The 21,758-nt window shown below is 49.2% G+C and overlaps 1 protein-coding gene across 1 annotated transcript in view; it reads right to left on the bottom strand.

Annotated features, from left to right (window-relative positions):
* Nucleotides 1-16,731, bottom strand: part of ITGB5 (integrin subunit beta 5) — a 41,055-nt gene extending 24,324 nt beyond the window's left edge. The window contains exons 1-5 of the mRNA XM_042877723.1: nucleotides 16,620-16,731; nucleotides 13,715-13,800; nucleotides 9,763-9,967; nucleotides 5,383-5,632; nucleotides 2,478-2,646 (exon numbers count right to left, since the gene is read on the bottom strand). Of these exons, the coding sequence (XP_042733657.1) occupies nucleotides 2,478-2,646; nucleotides 5,383-5,632; nucleotides 9,763-9,967; nucleotides 13,715-13,800; nucleotides 16,620-16,731 (822 nt within the window). The remainder of the gene's footprint in view (nucleotides 1-2,477; nucleotides 2,647-5,382; nucleotides 5,633-9,762; nucleotides 9,968-13,714; nucleotides 13,801-16,619) is intronic.
* Between the last annotated feature and the right edge of the window lie 5,027 nt (nucleotides 16,732-21,758).

The raw sequence follows: 21,758 nt of genomic DNA, 5'->3' as shown, positions 1-21,758 counted from the left end.
GCAGCATATCTCAGCTGAGACACCCACCCTGATGCCGAAGCTGCACGGTGCTTCGAGCCAATGCAGCACACACCACAACGTTACAAAATGTGCATGGCTGCTGGAGACGGGTGGAAAAACCAAGAGGTTGGCAGTGAGCAGCTGCAGCATCTCTCACTGCCTCCTCCTGCAGCTGCAAAGCGCTGGGAAATGCTGCTCTGTACGAGACATACAGTGCTCTGCTCTGCTTAAAACAAACAACCAAAGAGGCTTGCATTTATTTTTACTGGCCCGTGATTTTTGAACAGTGATCTGCATTGACGCCGGTGCTGGTTTAATCCCCGTGGGATATGAAGGTTTGAAAGGCAGGGTGGGACCTGACCTGAGGCAGCATGGAGGGTAAGGACATGTCTCTGCAGGGCCACGCAGGAATAAATCCTGCCCTGCTCCCACAGTTGCTGCTGTCAGAACCACCACAGCTGCCTCAGCACACCTCAGCCTTCCAAACCCCATTGAAAAGGCGGCCAGATTGTTATCAGTGTTTCCAACTCTGAAGTAAGCATCTAAATTTATGCCAAACATTGTGCCTAATGAGCGCTGACCAAAAGCAGTTCAAAAGACACTTGATTTTACAACTAAGCATCACTTCCTTGCTGCAGCTCCGTGTATATGATCTGCAACTTACATGTGCCACCAAGCTCTATGATGTCTACACTTCAAGATGGCAGAAAACCAAAGTACTGCAAATGGAAAATGTAATTACAGAAAGTTGATTAATATTCCTGGCTAACCGTTCTAGCATCAGCATAAAGGCTTATTGTCTCTGGCTCTTTCATTGCCTCCAGAATAACATTTACCATCTCTCCATCTTTCAGAGAGGAGCCAAACACAGACCAGTTATTAGTCTGTATTAACTGTGCAAGCTCTTCTCACTCCTCAGTTTAAAACCTCAGCCAAAAAATGACAGAGCTCTCATAACAGCTCATGCAAAAGAAACACTCAATATGAATTACAGCATGAAAACACCTCACCAACAAATGAGGGACTGTTTCTCCTACCTCTGTGCTTGCAGGGGAGAACATGGCGCTCAGACACTGGGGCTGCCGAGGGCCGTCCCTTGGGATGCTACAAATGGCTTCTTTAAGTGCCCAGGGGGTCTGAAATTCCCTAAAGGGTGTAAGCTGGAAGAGCAGGAGCGCACCAGGAGAGGCAACGGGGTACTGCAGACAGGTGGCAATGGGGAAACCCACCCCAGGACCACAGACAGCCCCCAAATCACCACTTGCAAAGGGAACAAAGTTCCTTTAGGGGTTATGGGGCTTAAGAAGCACAGCCCAAATGATGCCTCTGTGCAATATTTCTGCACTATAAGGAAATCCTGTCCCATTGCTGCGGTAAGGAAAATGTGACGGAGAAACCGCAAAGAGCCAGATGAAGGGTGGCACAACTGAGTCACTGCCCTGAAACATCCCTGCTCTAGTGCCACCTCTCAGCCACACGATGAACTTTGTACCTACAGAGAGCTGGGAGCAGTGCTGTTCCAGTGCCAGCAGCACCTGTGCCAGGCTGGGAGAGGAGAGACAGCTGCTCTGAGGCATTGGAGCCAGCAGGGCAGGCTCGGTCCTGTCGAGCACCCAGTGTGAACAAAGGGCGATACGCATTCCCACTCAATCCTGTTGCACAAGCTTGCATCCCACTGCTCCTGTGGATGATGCTTATCCCAAAATCCACACCCACAAGAAAATAGAACCTACCAAAAGAACTGTGCAAGGCTGAGCTGGACAAAAGCCAAATTGTGTGTGTTTTATGTTGAGGGAGAGAAGATTTAGGTTGGATGTCAGGGGGAAGTTCTTTACAGAGAGAATGGTGAGGTGCTGGAACAGGCTGCCCAGAGAGGTTGTGGATGCCCCATCCCTAGAGTTGTTCAAGGCCAGATTGGATGGGGCCCTGGGCAGCCTGGGCTAGTATTAAATGGGGAGGCTGGTGGTCCTGCATGTAGCAGGGGGTTGGAGATTCATGATCCTTGAGGTCCCTACCAACCCTGGCCATTCTGTGATACTGTGATTCTGTGTGTCAGAGGGAAAAAGGCAGCTGGGGCTGTCTGTGGAGAGCAGGGCAGCCCAACTGCACTGCCCAGGGGAGAGGACATTTGAAAGAACCATTGGTTTTCATCCCCAACTCACAAAGGGATATGGAGCAACCCAACCGCTTGCTCCAGGAGGATTTTGAGCAAGAATCTTGCAGTGAGAACAGCATGCAAACCTAGCTCTGCACTGCAGGGAGAGGGCTTGTCCTGTGTGGAATGGTGACAGCAAGGAAGATGCATTTCTGCTATGCCTCTTCATGCATAAAAGCAGATAAAAACCTCTACTTCTCAATGCAATTTTCATGGTTTCTACAATAAAAATTTACGCATTGAAGCTGGATCCAAGAACACAGCTAAAGAAACTTCCTCTCTTTTACTTTGCTTTAAAAACCCAGAAGGCAGTGGGACTCACCTTGCACACAGCAGCCTGCAAAATTGCATCGAAACCACCCTCTGGGGCATCCCGGTTCCGGGACACCTTCTGCTTCTGCACTTCTTCATTGAAACGGTCGACTTTGTCCGTCAGGGACAAGAGATGGCGGAAACCAAATGAAGGGACACAGCTTGGGAACAGCTTATACCTGCAAGAGGAGCAGAAGAGGAAGGGTTAGTTGGCATCAACCCCACCAAGAGCCACAAGCTGCAGGAGCTCCGAGCTCTACTACACAGGCCTCCAAATCTCTGAGCCTTCCACAAGACTTCATGCTTTGGATGCTCTGATTTCTGGCTAGTTATCCACAAACACACAGTAGAGCCCATCTCTGCACTGGCTTTGAGCAGCTGAAGCTTGCAGAGTTCTCATCCGGACTGAATGTCTCCATACAACATTCAAGTGGAGACAACAAGCACCGGGGCCATATGGCTGTGGGGTTTCAGTGCCCATAAGTCACAGCAGTTTCCCACTAGAGCCCACAGCACAGCAGTGCAGTGGGCATGCATCTACTTAATCACTCATGCATCCTCCCACTCTCCCCCCAAGGCAGATGAGCAAACACTGTCACTCCTGCTTAGCTTGGAGCAGCAAGGAAGGAGCAGCACCCTAAGGTGGAGAAATGATGCAGTAGGCTGCCAGGAAACCTTGCAAAGCTGCCAGGAGGCAACAAACCTCGAGGGTTTGGTGTTCTTAGGATTGGTGCTCATGGTGTGCTTGGGAGCCCTGAGCTGAGCAAGTCCTGCAGTCTGGGCAGGAGGTGAGCATGGGCAGGGGAGAGGGAGGAGAAAAGTTAAGAATAAAATGTGTTTACAAAGGAGTTGCAGTAGGTCATTCTTATCTTCAGAGATAGAAAGAAAAAATGACTCACTGTGGGTAGGGTCTAAGATGCTTTCTAACAAAGGAACAGTTAAAGTTTACCACTGCTGGTGGCTCTAATCCCTCCCCTGCCAAAAGCTGTGTGCCACATGCATGTCCCCATTGTGCAAACCCACACACATCACCACACAAGGACCTAGCAGATCCAGCCTCCTGAGCACGGCAGCTGAGCTTTGATGCAGCAGCAAATAAGGACTAAAGAGATGACTGCGTGCATCCCTGAGGCCATGCCAAATCTCAGGGGCAGGGAAAGATCTGTGTAGAGCAGAGGACACAGTGCTATGGTGTCAGTGAACAGCTCGTGTAGAGCCACTTGTCCATGCCCAGCCAGGTTTGTCAGCCAGGTTGTTTCCATTACAGCAGCGTCCCAAAGCTAGGCATGCAAGGGATGCAGAATGGAAAATACTGCATAACCTGAATGCTCTGAACAAGAGGAAGTGTTTGAAGAAAAAGTGACAGATGAAAGTACTCCTTCACTAGCCAGGGCTTTCATCTGGGTGCTGCAGAACTCTATATGCTCCAAAACAAGCTTTGTACTTTCCTCTGACTTACCTACTTTCATCCCACTATAAACACGTGCAAGGGCACCAAAGTCAAGGAGTTCCAGATTTGTGGCTATGCTTCACAGCCAAAGCATGAGTTTTTAGTATTAAAATCACCATCCAATTGACTTTCCTCTCTGGATAGGACTGATGAAAAAAGTGCATGGATAATTTTGTCTGCTGAACAGGTGATGAGATGTCAAATATTCAGTCAGTGCCAAAAGATGGCAAGAGACTTACAGCTGATGAAAACTCTCTCTAATCTGCCTCTCATACAGAAAGCTTAGAGCAAGCACACTCATAAAGCTTGGCGTCTGTGATGTGATCTCACAGCCTAAGTATCTCTGCATGCTTCACAAAAAAGGGCTAATTCTACTGCCCTTTCAGCAATAAAGAGCACCCCAAAAAGGGATGAGGAGAAGAAGGGGCAGGACAAGGAGCATGAAGAGAAGTGTCAAAGGCAACATTCTCCAAGGAGGCAACTTCAGGTTGGATATTAGGAAAAATCACTCCTCATAAAGAGTAGTGATGCACTGGCACAGGGAGGTGGTAGAGCCATCATCCCCAGAGATGTTCAGAAAAAGAGCAGATGGGCACTGGGTTAGTGGTTAGTGGGCATGGTATGGATGGGTTGGAGTTGGACTTGGTGATCTTTGTGATCTTTTCCAACCTTAATGATTCTATGACTCATTGTTGCACCCTCACATGCCAACATCCAAATCCACCTGAGCCTGTACGCCCTCCATGTCAGCCTATTTCACTCTGGCATAATCCTTGATTGAACAGACTAGATCCTCTGGCTGTTACAAGTCAAACAAAAAGACACTAAGAAAGCTACTAACAAGGAAAAAAAAGGCTCTGATAACACCGCAAAGCAAACTGCGTTATTTGTGTCTGTTGCAATTGCCAGTTCGCTTTCATTCCCTGGCAATAAAGATGAAGGAAACTGCCTGACATCTTCAGAATGCCTTACAAATACTCATTAATCAGTCTCACAGGCCCTTCCAAATCTCACTTCCCCCAAACACTTCTGTTGGGAAAGAATTGCACTGCTTTGGTCTCCTTATCTGTAAAGCAGAGAAGAAGAGCTTAATTGACCTACTCAAGGCCAAACTATGACTCAGAGACAGGATCAGAAATCAGGAATTTCTGGCTCTTGCTCCCTTTTCTCAAAGTCTCTGAAAAAAAAAAAAAAATAAAGCCCACAATGTCTGAATCCTCTTCAGGTATTTAAAAATAGCTTTAGATTCCTGGCACAAGAGGAACATCTAGGTACATCTTTAGATCAGAGTAACCCCAAAAGCTGTTGCAAAATTGGGAATTGCTTGGTTTTGAATGGCTCTGGAGCATTACCACACAGTCCCAAAAGTGTGGTTCGATGCCTAAAGCCAGAACTGCAAGGAAAGACTCTCCAGACACTGTTAGTATCTGCACTGGGCTTCTCCTTTTGGGGAGCACCTACTTACCCAATGCAGGGATTGTTTTGGTATCTCGGTGCTGTGTAGGAGAAAGGAGAAATGTTTTTGTCCACAAAAGAGCCAAAGCCCAGCCGGAAATTGCTAGTGAGCTTCCGCATCTCTTCAGCCAGCTTTGTCCCCAGATTGCGAATATTGTCCAGGTCGTCATTCATGGACAGGGAGAGATCCATCAGGTAGTACAGGTCCACAGGATAGTCCTCCACTTGCCGGACCTGAACTCGGAAGGAGGTCCTGTCACCTGCACACACACAATAGTTGAGAGCAGTGAAAAGCACTGCAAGAAAACACCTAGCACATCATCAAATCTAGACTGCGTGCTATTTTTGCTTTCACTGTGCAGAGCAGGCTCTCTTGCAAACTAAGAGGGTTAAGGGGAACAAGTTTCTTCAAGTTTACTCTTCAGGAGACTAACAGGTAAGCAAGGAAGCCCTATACAAGAAGGAAAGGAGGTGGAGCAGAAGAAGGAAGAGGGTCAGGACGAAACATGAGTTGAAGGCAAGATGTCCTCTGGACTGTGCCTGGAAGGCAGGTTGAGGCAAACAAAGAAAGAACATCTTTTAGAAAGACCTCTCCGCAGGAAAAGAGTCATGTCACCATCACTCTGGAGAAAGCAGGGCAAAAAGGGAAGTGAAACAGGAAAAGAGGGATGTTGCAGTCAAATGGGGAAGTATCAAAGTGGAGATAAAGCTTTCATCCAAAGTGATGAACACAAGGGAGGAAACTGACAGGACTGAGTCAGGCTGAGAAGACATGAAAAAGAGCTGAAGTAAGCCTCTCCCCTGACCTGCCCTTCTGCAAAGCTCTTCTGGTCAAGACAGTGTCCAGAATAGGAGTCCACGTGCTGAAAAAGGTGAGCTGGCATAAATATGAGCTCAACTTGAAGCCAGAAGGGACAAGGCCAATGTCTGCCTTACATTTTGCCAATAACAGAGTGAGGGGACAAACTGAAATCCCCAGTACTCTCCAGCTAAAAATCCCGTATCTCCTGCTGGCTCTGCAGCCCCTTTTCCAGCTTGCTGAGTCCTCAGGGGTTAAAGTCATCTCAAGCCCAAAGCACCCCTTCCGTTCTACCTCTCACTTCACAGCCCAGGCTGAACTTTCAGGCACCAGCAGGTTTTGCAGCACTCTTTGCTTCCTCCCACTTCAGAAATGAAAAGCACATTTTTTATTATCATGAAAACATTTCCCTAAAAGTTTTATTGTTTTCCTCATTGTTTGCAGCAGCACAGCTGCTCCCACTTACTTCCAGCCCACGAGCAGGCAACAGCAGCATCCCCAGTGCTCTGCAGCATCCCCAGCGCTCTACTGCCCCACATGGTGCCAGATCCTGCTCCCCTGAGCCCCGTGCAACCCCCACCCCAAGATGCATTTTTCCCCACTTAATCCATTGAGAAAAAAGGAAATGTGCCTTTGGCATACAGTGCCCCAGACACGGCAGTTTCAAAAATACTGTTCTTCCAGAGTAGGTCCTAAGATGGGAATTGCCATGCTGGAAAGAGTTCTTGGGATGCTCCACTGAACCCTCCTTGATGGTAATGAATGTATTAGTCCACAAAAAAACAGCAATAATATCAGGATCCCAGGGCTGCTTCTTCTTTCATTCCTAAACTACACAAATTAATTAGCTCACAGAAAATACTCCTAATGTATGGCAATGTCAGTACAAAAGAATTTATTTTTCGCTGTGTACAGTGCTTGTCTGACTCTTCAGGGATAACCCAGCCTCTTCCTTCCCCCCCCTACCACTGCCACCATCCTCTCCTTAGGGCTTTTATTGAGAAGCATTAAAGTTAAAACTGCATTCAGAAATGTTTCCTGGATACTGTCACACAGAGGCAGCACAAAAACTGGAAAAGCTGCTTTTGGCCAATTTAAGAATGCAAATTCGTCAACCGCGATTATCCACAAAACCCTCTTCTGCTTGCTGATTTAATGGACAACACAACATGAATCTATTCATTGCTTTAAGTTCCTTTTACAATATTCGTACTTTTCATACCAGAACACTGTCTTATAGCTGAACCCAGAGTTAACAAGCAACATCATAAAAACTAAATGCTTGATCTGAAAGTTGCCCTGAGAAGACATCACTGTAAGGCCTTCAGGAATCAACTCAGAGCACAGAGATTTGGGGATGTGGTTTATGCCACGGGATGCTCAGATCTCACAGCCTGGGTGGGACCAGCAAACAATTGACAATTTGCCCCGTTCTGCTTCTGCTTAGCAGTCTGAGAATAGAAGAGCACAATCACCACGCCTGCTGTGTCAATTGGTCTTTGAAATCCTACACTCTGGGCACAAAAAGAAATAACTCCCGTTGGAGCACAAAATTGGTATTATGCACAATATGCACAAAATTAAATCAATATTGTCTCCTTTTTGTCTTGGGTGCAGCCCTCAGGATTCACTCTCAAGCTCAAGTACAAATGGATGATTTAAACTGGGGGTGCAAAGCCCAGCGTTTGGGAAGTCATCAGCCCTGAGTAAGAGTGTGCTGCTTTGCAACAAAAACGAAAAAGAAAAGCAGTACAAATGGGAGATAATATGAAAAATGTAGATATATTTCTCCTCCTGTAGTGACCTGGAGGATTTGAGGGCAAGTCCTGCAGCCACAGGAGCAGTTGCAAAGGCGAGACAGCAGAAAGCTGCTGGCAAGACTCCTGTCCCTCCCTGGCTCGTGCATTTGTTGGTATTCAGAAGCAGCAGTACAGCCTCACCTTCACTCCCTATTTCTGCAAGCCTTTGCTGTTTGCCCATAGGAGTTATGGATACCCCATCCCTGTTCATCCCTGTACACCTGGAGGCGCTCAAGGCCAGGTGGGATATGCCCTGGGCAGACTGATCTGGAGGTTGGCAGCCCTGTGCAAGGCATGGGGTTGAGAATGGATGATCTTTAAGGTCACTTCCAACCTAAGTCTCTCTATGACTCTATGATTTGTCCAGCAGACCACAAGCTATGGTAACCCACAGCATACAGGTGAAGCAAGAGCAGTGCAGCATCCTAGAGGGGTTATCAGCCCCACTTTCCATCTTCCTGCCGTATAGGAACTTGGCAGTGCAGCCTGGCTCCCTGCAAGGCCCAGCAGGAACAGCAGCTCCAGCATCCAGCAACACAGCCCCAGGAAAACCACACAGAGATGGACCCCACATCCCACCTCACTGCTGGAGCCATGGGCATCCCAACAGCTGGGGGTGGGGAAAGGAAAGTGCTGAGCACCAAGAATCATGCCTGCAAGACGGCAATGCTGAGCCTGCCCTTTCCCACAGCGACTGCCTTGAGGAACAGAGTAATAACAGTAACAACTCCCTTTGGACGGGAGCAAACCTGTTGCGTTAGCAGCATCAAATTGCAGAAGCAGAGCCACACCGGAGCCACCGTCAGCCATGGTAGCTCCTGAAAGAACTCTAGTGTGGTGAGCACCAACTCACACTGCTGTTTTTCTTGGGCAAAAACATCCTATCTCATTTTTCTGCATGCTCATGAGAGCTGTCACAGAAACATAAGTCCTAGAAACCCACACCAATTGCTTATAATGAATCATGCTTTTATACTTGCTTCTTAACTTTGCCATAAAGAGCTTTTTCTCCCCCCTTCAGAAACACTGGCTGCCAAATGTTTGTTAGAATTCCGAACCCACATTAAAGCCTTCCCCCACCACGCAAAAACTTTTGATAACAAGCACGCTCGTGTGGCTCCATCTAGCCTTTCACTCTTAATTTTCATTTAAAATGAAAAGACTTAAGGAAAGTGATGGCTCAGGGGAATGAAACAAGGATGTGGATATGGTCCAAGCTCTGAGTCACAAGTTCAAATCTTCATCTCAGGCCTTGATCCCATGGCTCTTTTGCATACCAACAGAAAACAGATATGCTTTTTAAAAAAAATTTACATAAGGAGCTGTCTCAGTTTAGAGTCAAGCACTGTCAGGCTTCAGGATCCAAAGTTTCTTTAACTCCTTCCATCCAAAGGGTGCGTTTTTAAGCTGAGCGTGCTCCTTTTAAATGCACACAAGGGTTAAGTGACAGCTTTACGTGGGATCTGATTGACCTCTCACTGTCCTCCCATAGAAAACCTCAGCCCCAGCTCTGTTTGGAGCATATCACTGAAGCTGATGGGCTCTGATGGCCAGCAGCCAGCACCTTCAGTGAGCACGAGGACATGGGTACAGCCATCCCGCTGCATGCTCAGGCTGGACCAGGCTCTGAGCACCCAGATCTAGCAGCAGGTGTCCTTTCTTGTGGCAGAGCAGGTGGACTAGATGACCTTTAAGGCCTCTTCCAATTCAAATGACTCTATGATCCTACATCCCAGTTCCACTTCTCGCCCACCCACAAGCAACCATGGAGCTGGGAGCTGCTGGGACTCACCAGGACGAAGACTCAGGGCGACCTTCTGCGGAGTGATCTGTGTGACATCCAGGTGGCTCTGCCCAGAGCCCTTGCTGCTTAAGGGGATGTTCTTCATCACGCTGCTGCTGCTGCGTGGGTTCTCGATGGCGCCAGCACAACCGTTGGCAATGAGGTTCTGCAGGAAGTCACACCGCGATGGGACGGACTTTGTGCTGCCAAACTCCTGGGGGGGGAAGAACAGACAGATTGGAAAGGGAAAGGAGAAGACTAGAAGGTGAATTTTTCCATGTGTGCCTGAGCCTGGTGGAGCTTGACAAAAGAGAGGAACGCAGAATTGTTGCCAAGAGAAGACAGAGGGCCATATGCAAGCTGGAGAACAAGGCTGGGGGCTCCAGGGACATACGTCCCCTCTTGCCTGGGTGAGACCACACATCCCAGCACCAGCACCATGGTACCCCTACCTCAAACCACTGCAAAGAGGACCCTGGATTATCGCACAGGAAAAATGCCACTGCAGCAAGAGTTCTGTAGGCTGGAGCACAGCTGGAGTGCTCTGACATGGGCAGGCTGTCTAGGGAAGCTCTGCTGGAGAATAAGGGACTTGGATGAGGGCTGATGGGAGGTGTTAGACCAAATCAGCTGCAGGCTGGACAAGAAACCAGCAGGAGCAGACTGGAGAGGCAGCTGACACAGAGCTCCCCATAGCACACAGTATTATGGAAGGGACCCTTAAAGGTCATGTGGTCCAACCTCCACTGCAATGAACAGGGACATCTTCCCCCATGCCTCCCCCAGCCCTCCTGCAGCCCCTGGCCGGCCCCCACCATGGCACACAACGGGGCATTGTGTGTGGCAGGCACTCAGGAACAGCCTGGCCTCACAATGCAGCCTTTGGCAGCCAGCACGTCCTATTTGTTAGCGTGCTGGTTTTAGTTTTATTTTTGAAAAGGCTAAAAGGAGCAAGTTGCCCAAAGCTTACTGAATTTTCAACATGAGATTTCTGCTTATTTTTGTACTATAACAATAGACACAACCATCTTCTGCTTGGGAGCTAAGCAGATACTAAAATCACACAAAATAATAGAAAGAAGATGCTCACAGCCCCTCCTTCAGTTACACAGCCAAAAAAGCAGAGCAGGGTTGGATAAATCCCACTTTCTGTCAATGCTGGAGAGCAGCAAGTGACGGGAAACATCAAGGAGGCAGAGGTTGTCTGACTGATGTCAAACACAGCTCGGGAGTGTTCCCAAGGACAACTTCAGGTCCTGGGACACATACAGAGTATTTCCTCTGCGTTTCCTCACTACAAGGGCTGAACACTATTTGAAAAATGCAAAGTTTGCATTCCAGCATGGAGCAGCAATGCCAAGCCTAGGCGACAGCACATCAGATGGATGTGAACATGAATTTCTTGGAATGCACCGTGTAAACAGATGGACTGAGAGAGAGGAGGACTGGGACTGCATAAATCATCTCCAACATGACAAAATAGAGAGCAGAGTCCCTCCCAGCCAAGAACAACGCCCAGCAAAGCAGTAGGTTCAGGGCAGCTGTGGGGAAGAGCTTATCTCAGACATGATTAGTCCTTAAAGGAGTTGGACTCTATGACACTTACAGGTCCCTTGCAACTTGGGATATTCTATGATTAAATCAGCGAGAAGCCAGTCTTTGTCAAGCACTTCCAGTCACCCCTGTGGCCTGCTCCAAAACCTTTTGATGTTTATGGGATGTCTTGACTTCAAAGGGCAGTGAACTGGGACCTGATTTTCTGGCTGGCATGGGGTAGCACAATGCAGCCTTAGAGGAGGATGCTTCCTCACCATCTATCAGCCCTTGGCAGCACACCCTGCAGCACCAGGAAAAAGGCTCTGGGTATGTGTTTACAGCAATTCTCAGCTCCCAGCTCTGACTGTCCCACCAAGCCAAGCCACCAGCAACACAAGGGACATAGCTCTCATGGGCTTCCACCTCCACAAGGCTACTTCAGCCACCTCAGTCCACATTTTGGGCAGGAGACACTCCTCTTCAGGAGAAATTTGAGAGGAATAACTCTGCTCTCGAGGGGATGCAGAACACCATTTGACAGTAACTGCAAAAGCTCTCACTTGAGCAGCACCTCTGCAATTCTGCAGCTCCCTATCTCTGCTGCTCCTGACCCATTTTCTCCTTAGATTTCTTCTGAAACTGGCCCCAGGGAATTGCCACAGGATGACAATTGCTGAGTTGCACTGGCTCGTGCTGCAGAATGGCATCTGCTCAGAGATCACACCCTGCAGCTCTTGGTATTGGCTCACACTGCTTGCTGGGCCTGTGCACCAATAAGCAAGCAAAAGGCAATGCATGCAAGCAGATACGAGTTAATGGAGATTAGGCCAACAACGCGACAATTACATGCTCATCAGCTTGGACGTTTTAAGACAAATTGCTTGGCTCATGCAAGAACAGCATTGGCTATACATAACTCTGACTTCACATGTCCCAAGCTATTCCCTACAGTTTTTGCTTTAATCAGTTCAATCCTGCATTAATTCAGCAGAAACTATGCTTTCTTCCTTCACTTAGAAAGCTGACATGTTCCCTCCAGGAGATCCCTTGATTTTCCTTCCTCATCCTCCAGGCACAAACTCCTGCCATCACAAAGCGCAGGGTGCATGCACGTCACTAGAAAACATGGGAGAATTCAATTCACCAAAGAAAAAATTTCAGTTTAATCAATAGGATTTATTAGCATCCCTGGCTTGAGTGCACACACACAAATATACCTGCACACATAACCCACAGGTGGATGTACATCCACACAATGTACACTCACGCCAGGTATTTTCCCCTGCCAGCCCTGTCGCAAGGCACACCCAGGAGACAGCCAGCTACGTTTTACATCTCCTCTTTCAAGTGTAATTTAAATGGATGATCCTATTTCAGCTCTGCCTTTCATAGGCATTGCATTATAAACTAATGCAGAGTTAGAACAAGAGCTCTCTAAGTTCCAGCTCACAGCCTGTAACAGGGACAGCAGCTTTTTAACACGTGGCTCTTGGCCAGAAATACCTGGAAGTGCATTTTTAAATAGCTGCTCCAGGCTAAAGGTCAGGAAGGATTACGGAACTTCCTTGTAAACACTTCTCTTCCCTCCCCCGGCCCCTCCACTCCATTTGGAAACTATTTTGTTTGGGAACTCTTCCGTTTGCAAGATAAAGAGTCAAGCTGCCAATGCCACAGGCTGACGTACTATTAGTGGTACTATTAGTGGTCGTAGTGACCACCAGATCAACATTTCCGCTGGCAGCATTTGTAAAACTTGTCTTTTGATGCCAAGAATTTGATATATTTAAAGGCAAACTATTGGGTACCCATAAGTGATAGCCAGCACTCCTGGATGCAATATCACACTGCAGATTAGCTGCCTGGAACAGGAACTTCTACAGCTGTTTACAAGATGTCTCAAAAGCAAGATCTACTGTTTTATCCTTTCCCTTTGCCTTCTATGCATCACTCATCCTCCTGGGAAGGAAAAAAAAAAAGCACAGGAGTTATTCTTCTGTCAGGTAATGTAATACTACAGCAGCACGAAGATGCTTTCCTTGGACAGCTGCAGCTGTGCAGCAGTCAGGCAGTTGGACGCAATGATCTTTGTAGGCCTCTTCCAATTGAACCACTCTATTTAACAAGGGGAGATGATTTCAGACTACAAGATATCCAAAACATAAGGATGCATTTTTGCTGCAAAGCATGCTGGCAAACTGCACAGCTCATTGTCATCGGTGCAGACACTAGAAGCACCGGCAGTCTCCTGAAACAACACGGCAGACTCACAGAGGGGATTTACCTCTGTTGCAGGCCATGCAGCACGTACTGGGATGGCAGCCAGGGCAGAGTGCTTTCCAGCAAGGCTCCCTGCAACTGAGCCCATGCAGTGACAGTGCCCCATGCAGAGTGGGAGACAGCTGAAGGAGCAGAAGAAGGAACGTACCTCTTTGGAGCACCAAGCACACTTGGGATGGATGAGGAGACACTCTTCGCAGGATGAGGCGCTTCCACTCGTGCACAGGTTGAGACCTTCAACAAGAAAGGACAGAGAATGGGGTGGGCTGAGCTAAATACACTGCAAGTTTGGTGTCATGAGCAAAGAACCTCCCACACTAAAAGGCTGGGACTCCTATTCAGTATGCAGGTCTTGGTTTCTTTTCCTTCCCCAAGAAATATTTAAAAAGGACAGAAATTGGTTTTGGGGCAGCTGAGAACCACTGAAATACGATTCTAGAGATTACTCTTCCCTCTTTTTCAATGATGTCTGGTTAATCAAAGAAGGAAATAACATGCTGACAATGCAGTAGCTGTGCCATTGGCCCAAAGGTGGCTGTCCCTAAACCCCTAAGATGCTGACTTTAAAGTCACAGTAGGCACACCCAGCTCCCTGCCAGCATTTCCATCTTAATGCAGCCCTAGAAGATATCCACTTCCCCATTGATGATTCCCACAGCTGAATGCAGTCACAACAAACTGCTTTAATTTATGACAGGATTCACTTCCCCGAGATACCCGGCTGGCCTGTCCAATGGACACACCATCAGCGGGGCTCTGTGCTGCCAACCAGAGACACTGCTTTCTGCTCTGGGTACACAGCTATTCCCATCTACAAACATCCAGCATCTGGGCTGGGAGAGGATTTCAAAATAAAGCAGAATGGTGCAAGTTAAACTAAAACGTCAATGGCACAGGGCTCTGAATACAGCAGTTTGTTTAACCAAGCCTGGGGCCAGGAATGTGCCCTTCAATGGCACTGATGCCCCAGCCGCCCGGTTTCCCGGCTTAACATCCACTGTCAATACATAATTAAACTGATTTTCAGCCCAGGGGCTGCAGACTCTCAACAAAATGCCTTGGGCGTGAACAGGGAGCCTGCTATTCTTTTCCCTCCCGGATGTCAATAAGAGCACTGTCCAGCCTCTATTTTCGGAGGGCTACAAGTACTGCAGGATGCCATGTGCAGACAGTGCAGACTCACTGATGGCTGCAGAACCATGCAGGTTTTTGTCCTGGGGCAAAGACCTGCCCAAGCATGCAGCAGAATGACAAGCATTGCTGTCCCTGCTCCAAAGCCAGCCCTATGGCATGACCCAGCCCTGCACTGAGGCTGGCTATGTCCTGCCAGGTGGTTTAGCCCAGCGCGGGCTGCGGAGCTGTGCTGGCTGTATGGCTTTCATTCAGGCAGGCTGCTGGCTTTCCTGTGGGCTGAACAAGGGGCTTATTAATTTTTTTCTTGCTGACCGTTAGCACATACCCATGCGTCTCATTCCTTGTTCACATAGAGTTGTGTTTCAGCTCCTGGGCACTGTGAGGGTTCTAAGTATAAAGATGTAACAGAAAGCAAAACATAGCTTATTCAGCAGCTGTAGCACGCAGGGAGATTAACACTCACACTCCCGAGCCCTACAGCTGCAATGGCTTCCAGCACAGACCAAAGCCTTTCCAAATCCCCTCTCTGAAGGAAATCGTTGCACTCCAGCTACCCAGCAGGTTTCCCTGCCCATTCACCTGGAAATAGGACAGCATTTACCTCTGTTCCTGACTGCTGGATTTCAGAATGTTTGGCCACATGGCCACTTGGCCACAGTGGAGTCTGAATGAAAACCCAGGTCTTCTCTGGTCCATTGGGTGCCACAACCAAAGGCTGACAGTGGCACAGCTCTCCATGGGACATTCCTCCCAGGGGCATTTATTGGGGTTCTTTTCCCCACTTCGGAGCAAAACCAAAACATCTCTAGCACTGTTATGAAAATTCAGCTTTATTAAGCTGCTGTACTGGGAGTGCAAGCTGAGCTTTCTGAGCTGGAGCACAAAGATGCAACGCTTTCCCAGTGATGATCTTTGCTGCACTCAGTTCAGAGCAGTGCCCAGTTTGGTGCAGATTTTCATGCTGGATCACATGCTGGAACCAGGCAAAGGAAGGAGCTGAGGATGCCTGTGCTCATCTACTGGGCAAGGAAAAGAAACTCAGCCCCCTCCACCCAATTAACAAAACCACTCCTTTCCACTAAACTTGACGTAGTGCACAAAATTCCACCCAGGATTTAACTGGGATTACTCTGGAGGATGATAATCCACCCCCTATACTGCCAAGCTGCACTCCGTGTACACATCTGCCCTGATGCCACAGCTCCTAAACACCAACTGCATTGTGAGAAGGACCCAGCAGGTTCAGACAGCACCTCTGGGCCCATCCTGCCCTCGGACAGAGCCACAGGGGCCCCAGTGAGCAGGGGAAGGCAGCACATCTCAGCGGGCTGCCGAGATTTTAATAATGACACCAATGATGCAGAGCAAGATGGGAATCCCTCACGAAAGGTACACCGGTTTTACTCATGAAGATGCTCCGGGCAATCAGACCGCATTTTAAACCTGTTTTGCAAGAAAACCCCGTCCGGGCAGCTCCTCAAACTGCGGGATGAATGCAGTGGCTTGCTGTGGAGGAGAAAAGCGATACGCTCTATGCTTCACCCAGCTATGTACGAGAAAAGAATCGTTTTAGTTATGCTGAGGATGCCCCATCCCTGGAGGTGCCCAGGGCCAGGTTGGACGGGATCAGGTTCAACACAATCCGTTCTGCGGTGCCCCGATGCGATTACAGCGGCACAACGGGATTCGAGGAGCTCGGGACCCCGCGGAGGACCGGCGCCAGCAGAAGCACCGGGAGGGGCTCTCACGGAGATCGCCGCACAGGGACGCGGGCACAGCCCCGCCTCAGTGGCACGCACCGGGCAGACATGGAAGCGGGGTTGATGAAGCCGGCCAGAGGAGGGGAACGCAGAGCAGAGCAGAGCAAAAGAAAGTTAACTCCGAGTCGCAACGCGCGGCGGCGGCTCGGGGGCCCTTACCTCTGCCGGGCTGCAGCGGGGCGGCCAGGAGGAGGAGGCGGAGGAGGAGGCGGAGGAGCGGGGGGGGCCGGCGGGCGGCGGCTGGGGCCGGCAGCCCCCCTCGGCGGGGCATGGTGCGGGCGGCCGAGGCTGCCCTTCCCGCCGGGCCTCCCTCCCTCCCCGCCGCCTTTTGTGCGGCCGCAGCAGCGGCGGCGGCGGCGGCGGTGGAGGAGGAGGAGGAGGAGGCGGCGGGGGCGGCGCTGGGGCTGCCCGGGGCGGGCAACGGGGAGCGGCCGGGGTCCGCCCGCCGCTGGTGCCGCCGCTCGGCCGCGCTCGGGCCGGGGTACGGAGCGGGGAGGCGGAGCCCGGAGCCGGGGAGTGGAGCGGGGCGGCGGGGGATCGCACGGGCTCGTGCGCGTGGTTGTGCAAGGGGCCGCACTGGTGTAAATGTGTACGTGCGTGCTCGCATGTGCGTGCACACGTGCGCGTGTCGCGCATGCACGTGCAGGCATCCACGTGCAAATGTATACATGCGTGCATGTACGCTCGGGTTGATGCACGCACACCTCCGTGTGGAGCTCGCAGAAACGCATGCACACACGCAGAGGCACAGGCATGTAGTGGATGGCAGCTCTGTGCACAGCTGGAACCAGATGGTCTTTAAGGTCCCTGCTAACTCAAGTCGTTCTGTGATGTACACTGTCACACCCGGACACAGCCACGTGCACACACATATATGCACACATGCATCTGCAGCACGGGCACACCGATCTCCGCGCCTGCTTGCTGCCGGGCTGGCACGCATTCCCTCCAGTTCACTGCCCCCTGTTACGTGGCATTTTCCTGCTTCAGCCACTTTTGCCACACAAACAGCGTCCATCTGGCGAAGGGCTGTGAGCCGGGCTGTGCCCGCCCTCCAGCTCTGGGTCTGTCCCCAGCTCGATGGGACATGGACACTTCAGATCTAAGGGGAACGGAGGATTTATGGCAGTGTTTGGACTGCTGGCAGGCTCTGCTCCTGCTTTTAAAACAAATCATAAATCAGCTGTCAAGCCGATGGCTGATTCCAAAGGTAGTTAATAGCAACAGCTACTACCAGTGGCCTGCAGACCTTCATGCCAATTGAACAGCATATCTACTGGATCTTACCTTTACGTTTGATTGACACACATCCTCAGTCCCCATGACTTCATATGCACTGCTGGTTTCTTCAGCATCTCCAGACCGCTGTGCCACACCAGGTTTGGATTTCACCAAAGCCGTCCTGGGGCAGTAACAACCTGGCATGGCTGCAGCATTCTTCTGATGTACACAGAACAGCATTTCCCACAGCATATCCTCCTTACCTTTCTGTAACCACACACAAGTGCACATGGTTGCAAACATATATGGACAGTATGAGAGAGCTGCACTCATCTCATTCTAAAGAGTGAGGGTCCCTCATCCCTTGCCTACCTTGATATCCTTCTCCAAAGCCAGCACTGCACTTCCACCCTCATGTGCAGAGCAAGAAGTGTTGTAGCTGCTCTGAAGGGCTTCTGGGAGCAAAACCGTGTGAGGCCTTCATCTTCCTGTTGGGTTTCCAAGAAAACAGACTTGGTATATTAACAAGGTTATCAACAACAAAGGCATCATACAAAGAAGGCCAGGTTGGATGGGGCCCTGGGCAACCTGATCAAGTGCCTTCTCTGGTGGTTGGCAACCTTGTCCTGCAGCAGGGGGTTAGAACTAAATGGTCTTTGATGTCCCTTCCAATCCACATCATTCTTAAATTCTACAATTTTGGGGTGGGAGCCTGAAGAAGGGCTTCATCAGCTTTGATCTTCAGACACAGCCCATATCTTTTCTCCCCTGCTTACAACGTGCCAATTCAATTGAGGGATTACTCAATCCAGGGGACTGAGACCTCTCTACTTCCTTCAAGAATTTAGGGGCCATGGAGTCCCATGAGCTTGGTTTGTATCATCACCCAGTTCTGCTGGATGGGAGACAGGAAACAGCTGGTTAGAAAGCCCTGATCTTTGTGCTTGCTTTCTTATCACTTGCATTTTAAAGTGTGGTGCAAGTAGGATGCAATCCAGTGTATCTTACAAGTGAGGTAATTACAAGTCAGTTCTTTGGTTATCAGGCAAAACAAATAAAGTGGTTTATCGATGATACTTTGGGTGTATTAAAGATATGTTTTCATTGTCATATGTCCCTTATGTGGCAGGAAGGGTGGATAAAAGCATCTGATTCATGTCTAGATAACCCCATATCATTGAAGACATTGTAGGTTTCCCAAAGCTGACCCCTCTTTTTTCACCTCTCCAAATAGAATGGTGGTCCCCATAGGTAGGACCTGATCATGCTATGGAGGTGGGAGTGCAGACAAACACAGTGGGCTTTGCCTTCCCAACAGGGCTTCCCTACAGCGATGTAATGGTTTGTCTCCTGCTTTTTGCATGGAATCTACAACAAATTCCAATTCATACAACATCCATGTCAGATGGCAGCAATAGGCAAAAATCACGTGCAAAAAAAAACAAAAACAGCAACAAAAAAAACCATCGTGAATTTTGTTCTTTCTTAAACAGCGTGTTCTACAGCTAATGATGCTGCTCATGCTGCTACTTCCTTTAAATATATACGCATTTACCATCTGAGGACCAGCGTCAGTGTTTTGCTACTGAAGAGCAACACCAGCACTCCCTGCTGCTGAGAGGAAACATTGCAGAAATGCAGGGCAGCAGAGGAGTGCACCTGAAAACTCGTTTTCGAGTTTTGTCCCTCTCTTGCATATAAATTAAACAAACAAACAAACAAACAAAAAAGGGTTCAGAATAAATCTCTGTGCCTCAAACCATCCCTCAGTGGGTATCCCACGAAGTGCTCACCATGCAATTACATGGCAACAAGTGAGGGCTGCCAGCTGGTGCTTGAGCTGCAATCGCTTCAATGCCTGTTTTCCTCCTCTTAACTCCTTATCTAAACCATATTTTGGCATCCTTGGTATATCTGGGGCAGCCAAAAAGCAAGCCCCTCCTTTTGCTGCTGGGTGATCAACTGAGTGCTTTACCTCCCACCTGTCAGACTTCTGCCACCTAGGAGCACAATAAATTCTGGACACAGGTGTCCCTTCCTCATGGGATAGCTCAACTGGGGAACCTTGTATCTTCACATTCTTACTTTCCATGGGCAAGCCTGGAGCTGATGGGCTGGGAAATGAGGGAGGTATATGGAGGAGATCATTCTCACACCCTTAAAAGAGCAAGATGCCCCCAGAAGAGCCAAGTGCATCAACGTCAGTCCTTCAAACAGTGCCAGTGGATCCAACTTTTGATGTAACACTGCACATTTAGGTGCAGTGTGGGGAAGATGGGCAGGCTGAGGGGCATCTGGCTGCCTGAATAGCTTTTTATGGAGGGGTTACTGAAGTACTGATCTGACAGGTGATAAAGGTCTCTGTGGCCACCCTGAGAAATATGTCTCCATCCCTGAGGTTAAGGAGCTCATTAATGGAATGGGCATCGGGGTCCCCAAGGCTGGGGTGCAGGAGAGGGTTAAAATCAGCAGCATGCTGTGCCTGCTAATGGTTAGCCCCAGCTGACACAGCTGATTAAAAGGTTTTGCATTTCTGTGGCCTTTCTTGTAACTGTGAAGAGTCAGCACCATCTTGTGGCAAGGACTCCACCAAGCTGCAGAATGAGTAAAGCAACAGCCTGGAGGCTTGTTCATCCCTGCTGCCCTGCCTGCCTGTTAAAGTATATCCCTAGTTTGGTTAATCAGGCCTGAAAAAGGGCCTCTGTAGACTGCAGATTTTGGAGGAAGTCTTTATTCCAAAGTCTTGCTTATGCAGCAGACTTTTTTTCTCCCACCTACACCTCGTTATGCATGACTAAAGCATAGGCTGAAGTTCACTAATGTTTAACCAGGTGGTGTCAGAGGGCACAAGGCAGGTGGCAGTGACACCCAGCAAGAGCCTGGGGGACAGGGAGGCAGAGCACCTTTCTCAAGCAATGGCCAGACTGAGAAACCTGCTGAGATAAATGTCCTTCCAGGTGTCAACAGATATTAAAGTTTCAGATCATAAAAGCATAGGATCATTAAGGTTGAAAAGACCAATTTGATCATCCAGTCCAACCATCAGCTCATGTCTGCTCCTACTCAGACCACATCCCTCAGTGCCACATCTACATGGCTCTTGAACACCTTCAGGAAAGGTTCCTACCCCACCCCCCCAGGGCACCTTTACCACTGCATCACCATTCTTTCTGAGAAGAAGTTTTTCCTAATATGCAACCTGAACCTCCCCTGGCACAACTGAAGGCCATCACCTCTTGTCCTATTGGACAGAGAGTGGAGAAAAGTCTCTTTTTTTCCTGGCAAATCCCAGCAGCATTGGGTGGGTGCCATGGAGAGAGTGCCCAGGGCCTGGGGACTTGCTCCATTTTTTGTTGGTTTTTTTTCTGCCTACTTTGCTCAGATCTCCTGTAACTTTGAGCACTTCTGGAAGCTGTTTGGCTGCTGTCCATGTCAGTGCTGTCAGAACCTGTCACCGATGGCTCAGTATTGGGTGCAATATCCCCATGCTGCTGGCCGCACCCTTCCTTTGCATCGCTTGAGACCATGACACTGGGTATGGGTCATTTATTAACAACCACAATGTCTGTTTGATCTTATTTCTCTCGTTACTTATTTACTTCAGTGACTTTCCTTTACTCCTACTGTCTCTTCCCTTCATTCCCTATTTACTTCCTGCTGAGCCAGCTCATCCAGCAAACCCACTGCAAAGACTATGGGGGATGTGGGAAGCTCCCAGCATCTCTAGCAGCAAAAACAGAACCATGGAATATCCCAAGTTGGAAGGGACCTATAAAGAATATCAAGCCCAACTCCTGGCTCCATGCAGGACCACCCAAAATTCAAATCCTGTGTCTGAGAGTGGCGTCCAGATGCTCTTTGAACACCAGCAGTTTGGGCCGTACCCACTGCTCTGGGGAGCTGTTCCATGCCCACCTCCCCCTGATGCAAAACCTTTCTCCAGAGCAGTATTTTACCAGCAGTTGGAGCATCCTTCACAAGGCGCTTAATGAATTCTTTTTTTAGCCTTGTGTCCAGTGTTTGCAAATGGAGCAGCTTTGACCAGGGGCCCAAGAGAAATTAATTGACTTAATCCAG

The sequence above is a fragment of the Lagopus leucura genome, unplaced genomic scaffold (genome assembly GCF_019238085.1).
Source record: "Lagopus leucura isolate 7727_CA_CO unplaced genomic scaffold, USGS_WTPT01 Super-Scaffold_100019, whole genome shotgun sequence".
Lineage (NCBI taxonomy): Eukaryota > Metazoa > Chordata > Aves > Galliformes > Phasianidae > Lagopus > Lagopus leucura.
The sequence above is the reverse complement of the archived record's forward strand: the minus strand, read 5'-3'. Positions and strand labels throughout refer to the sequence as shown.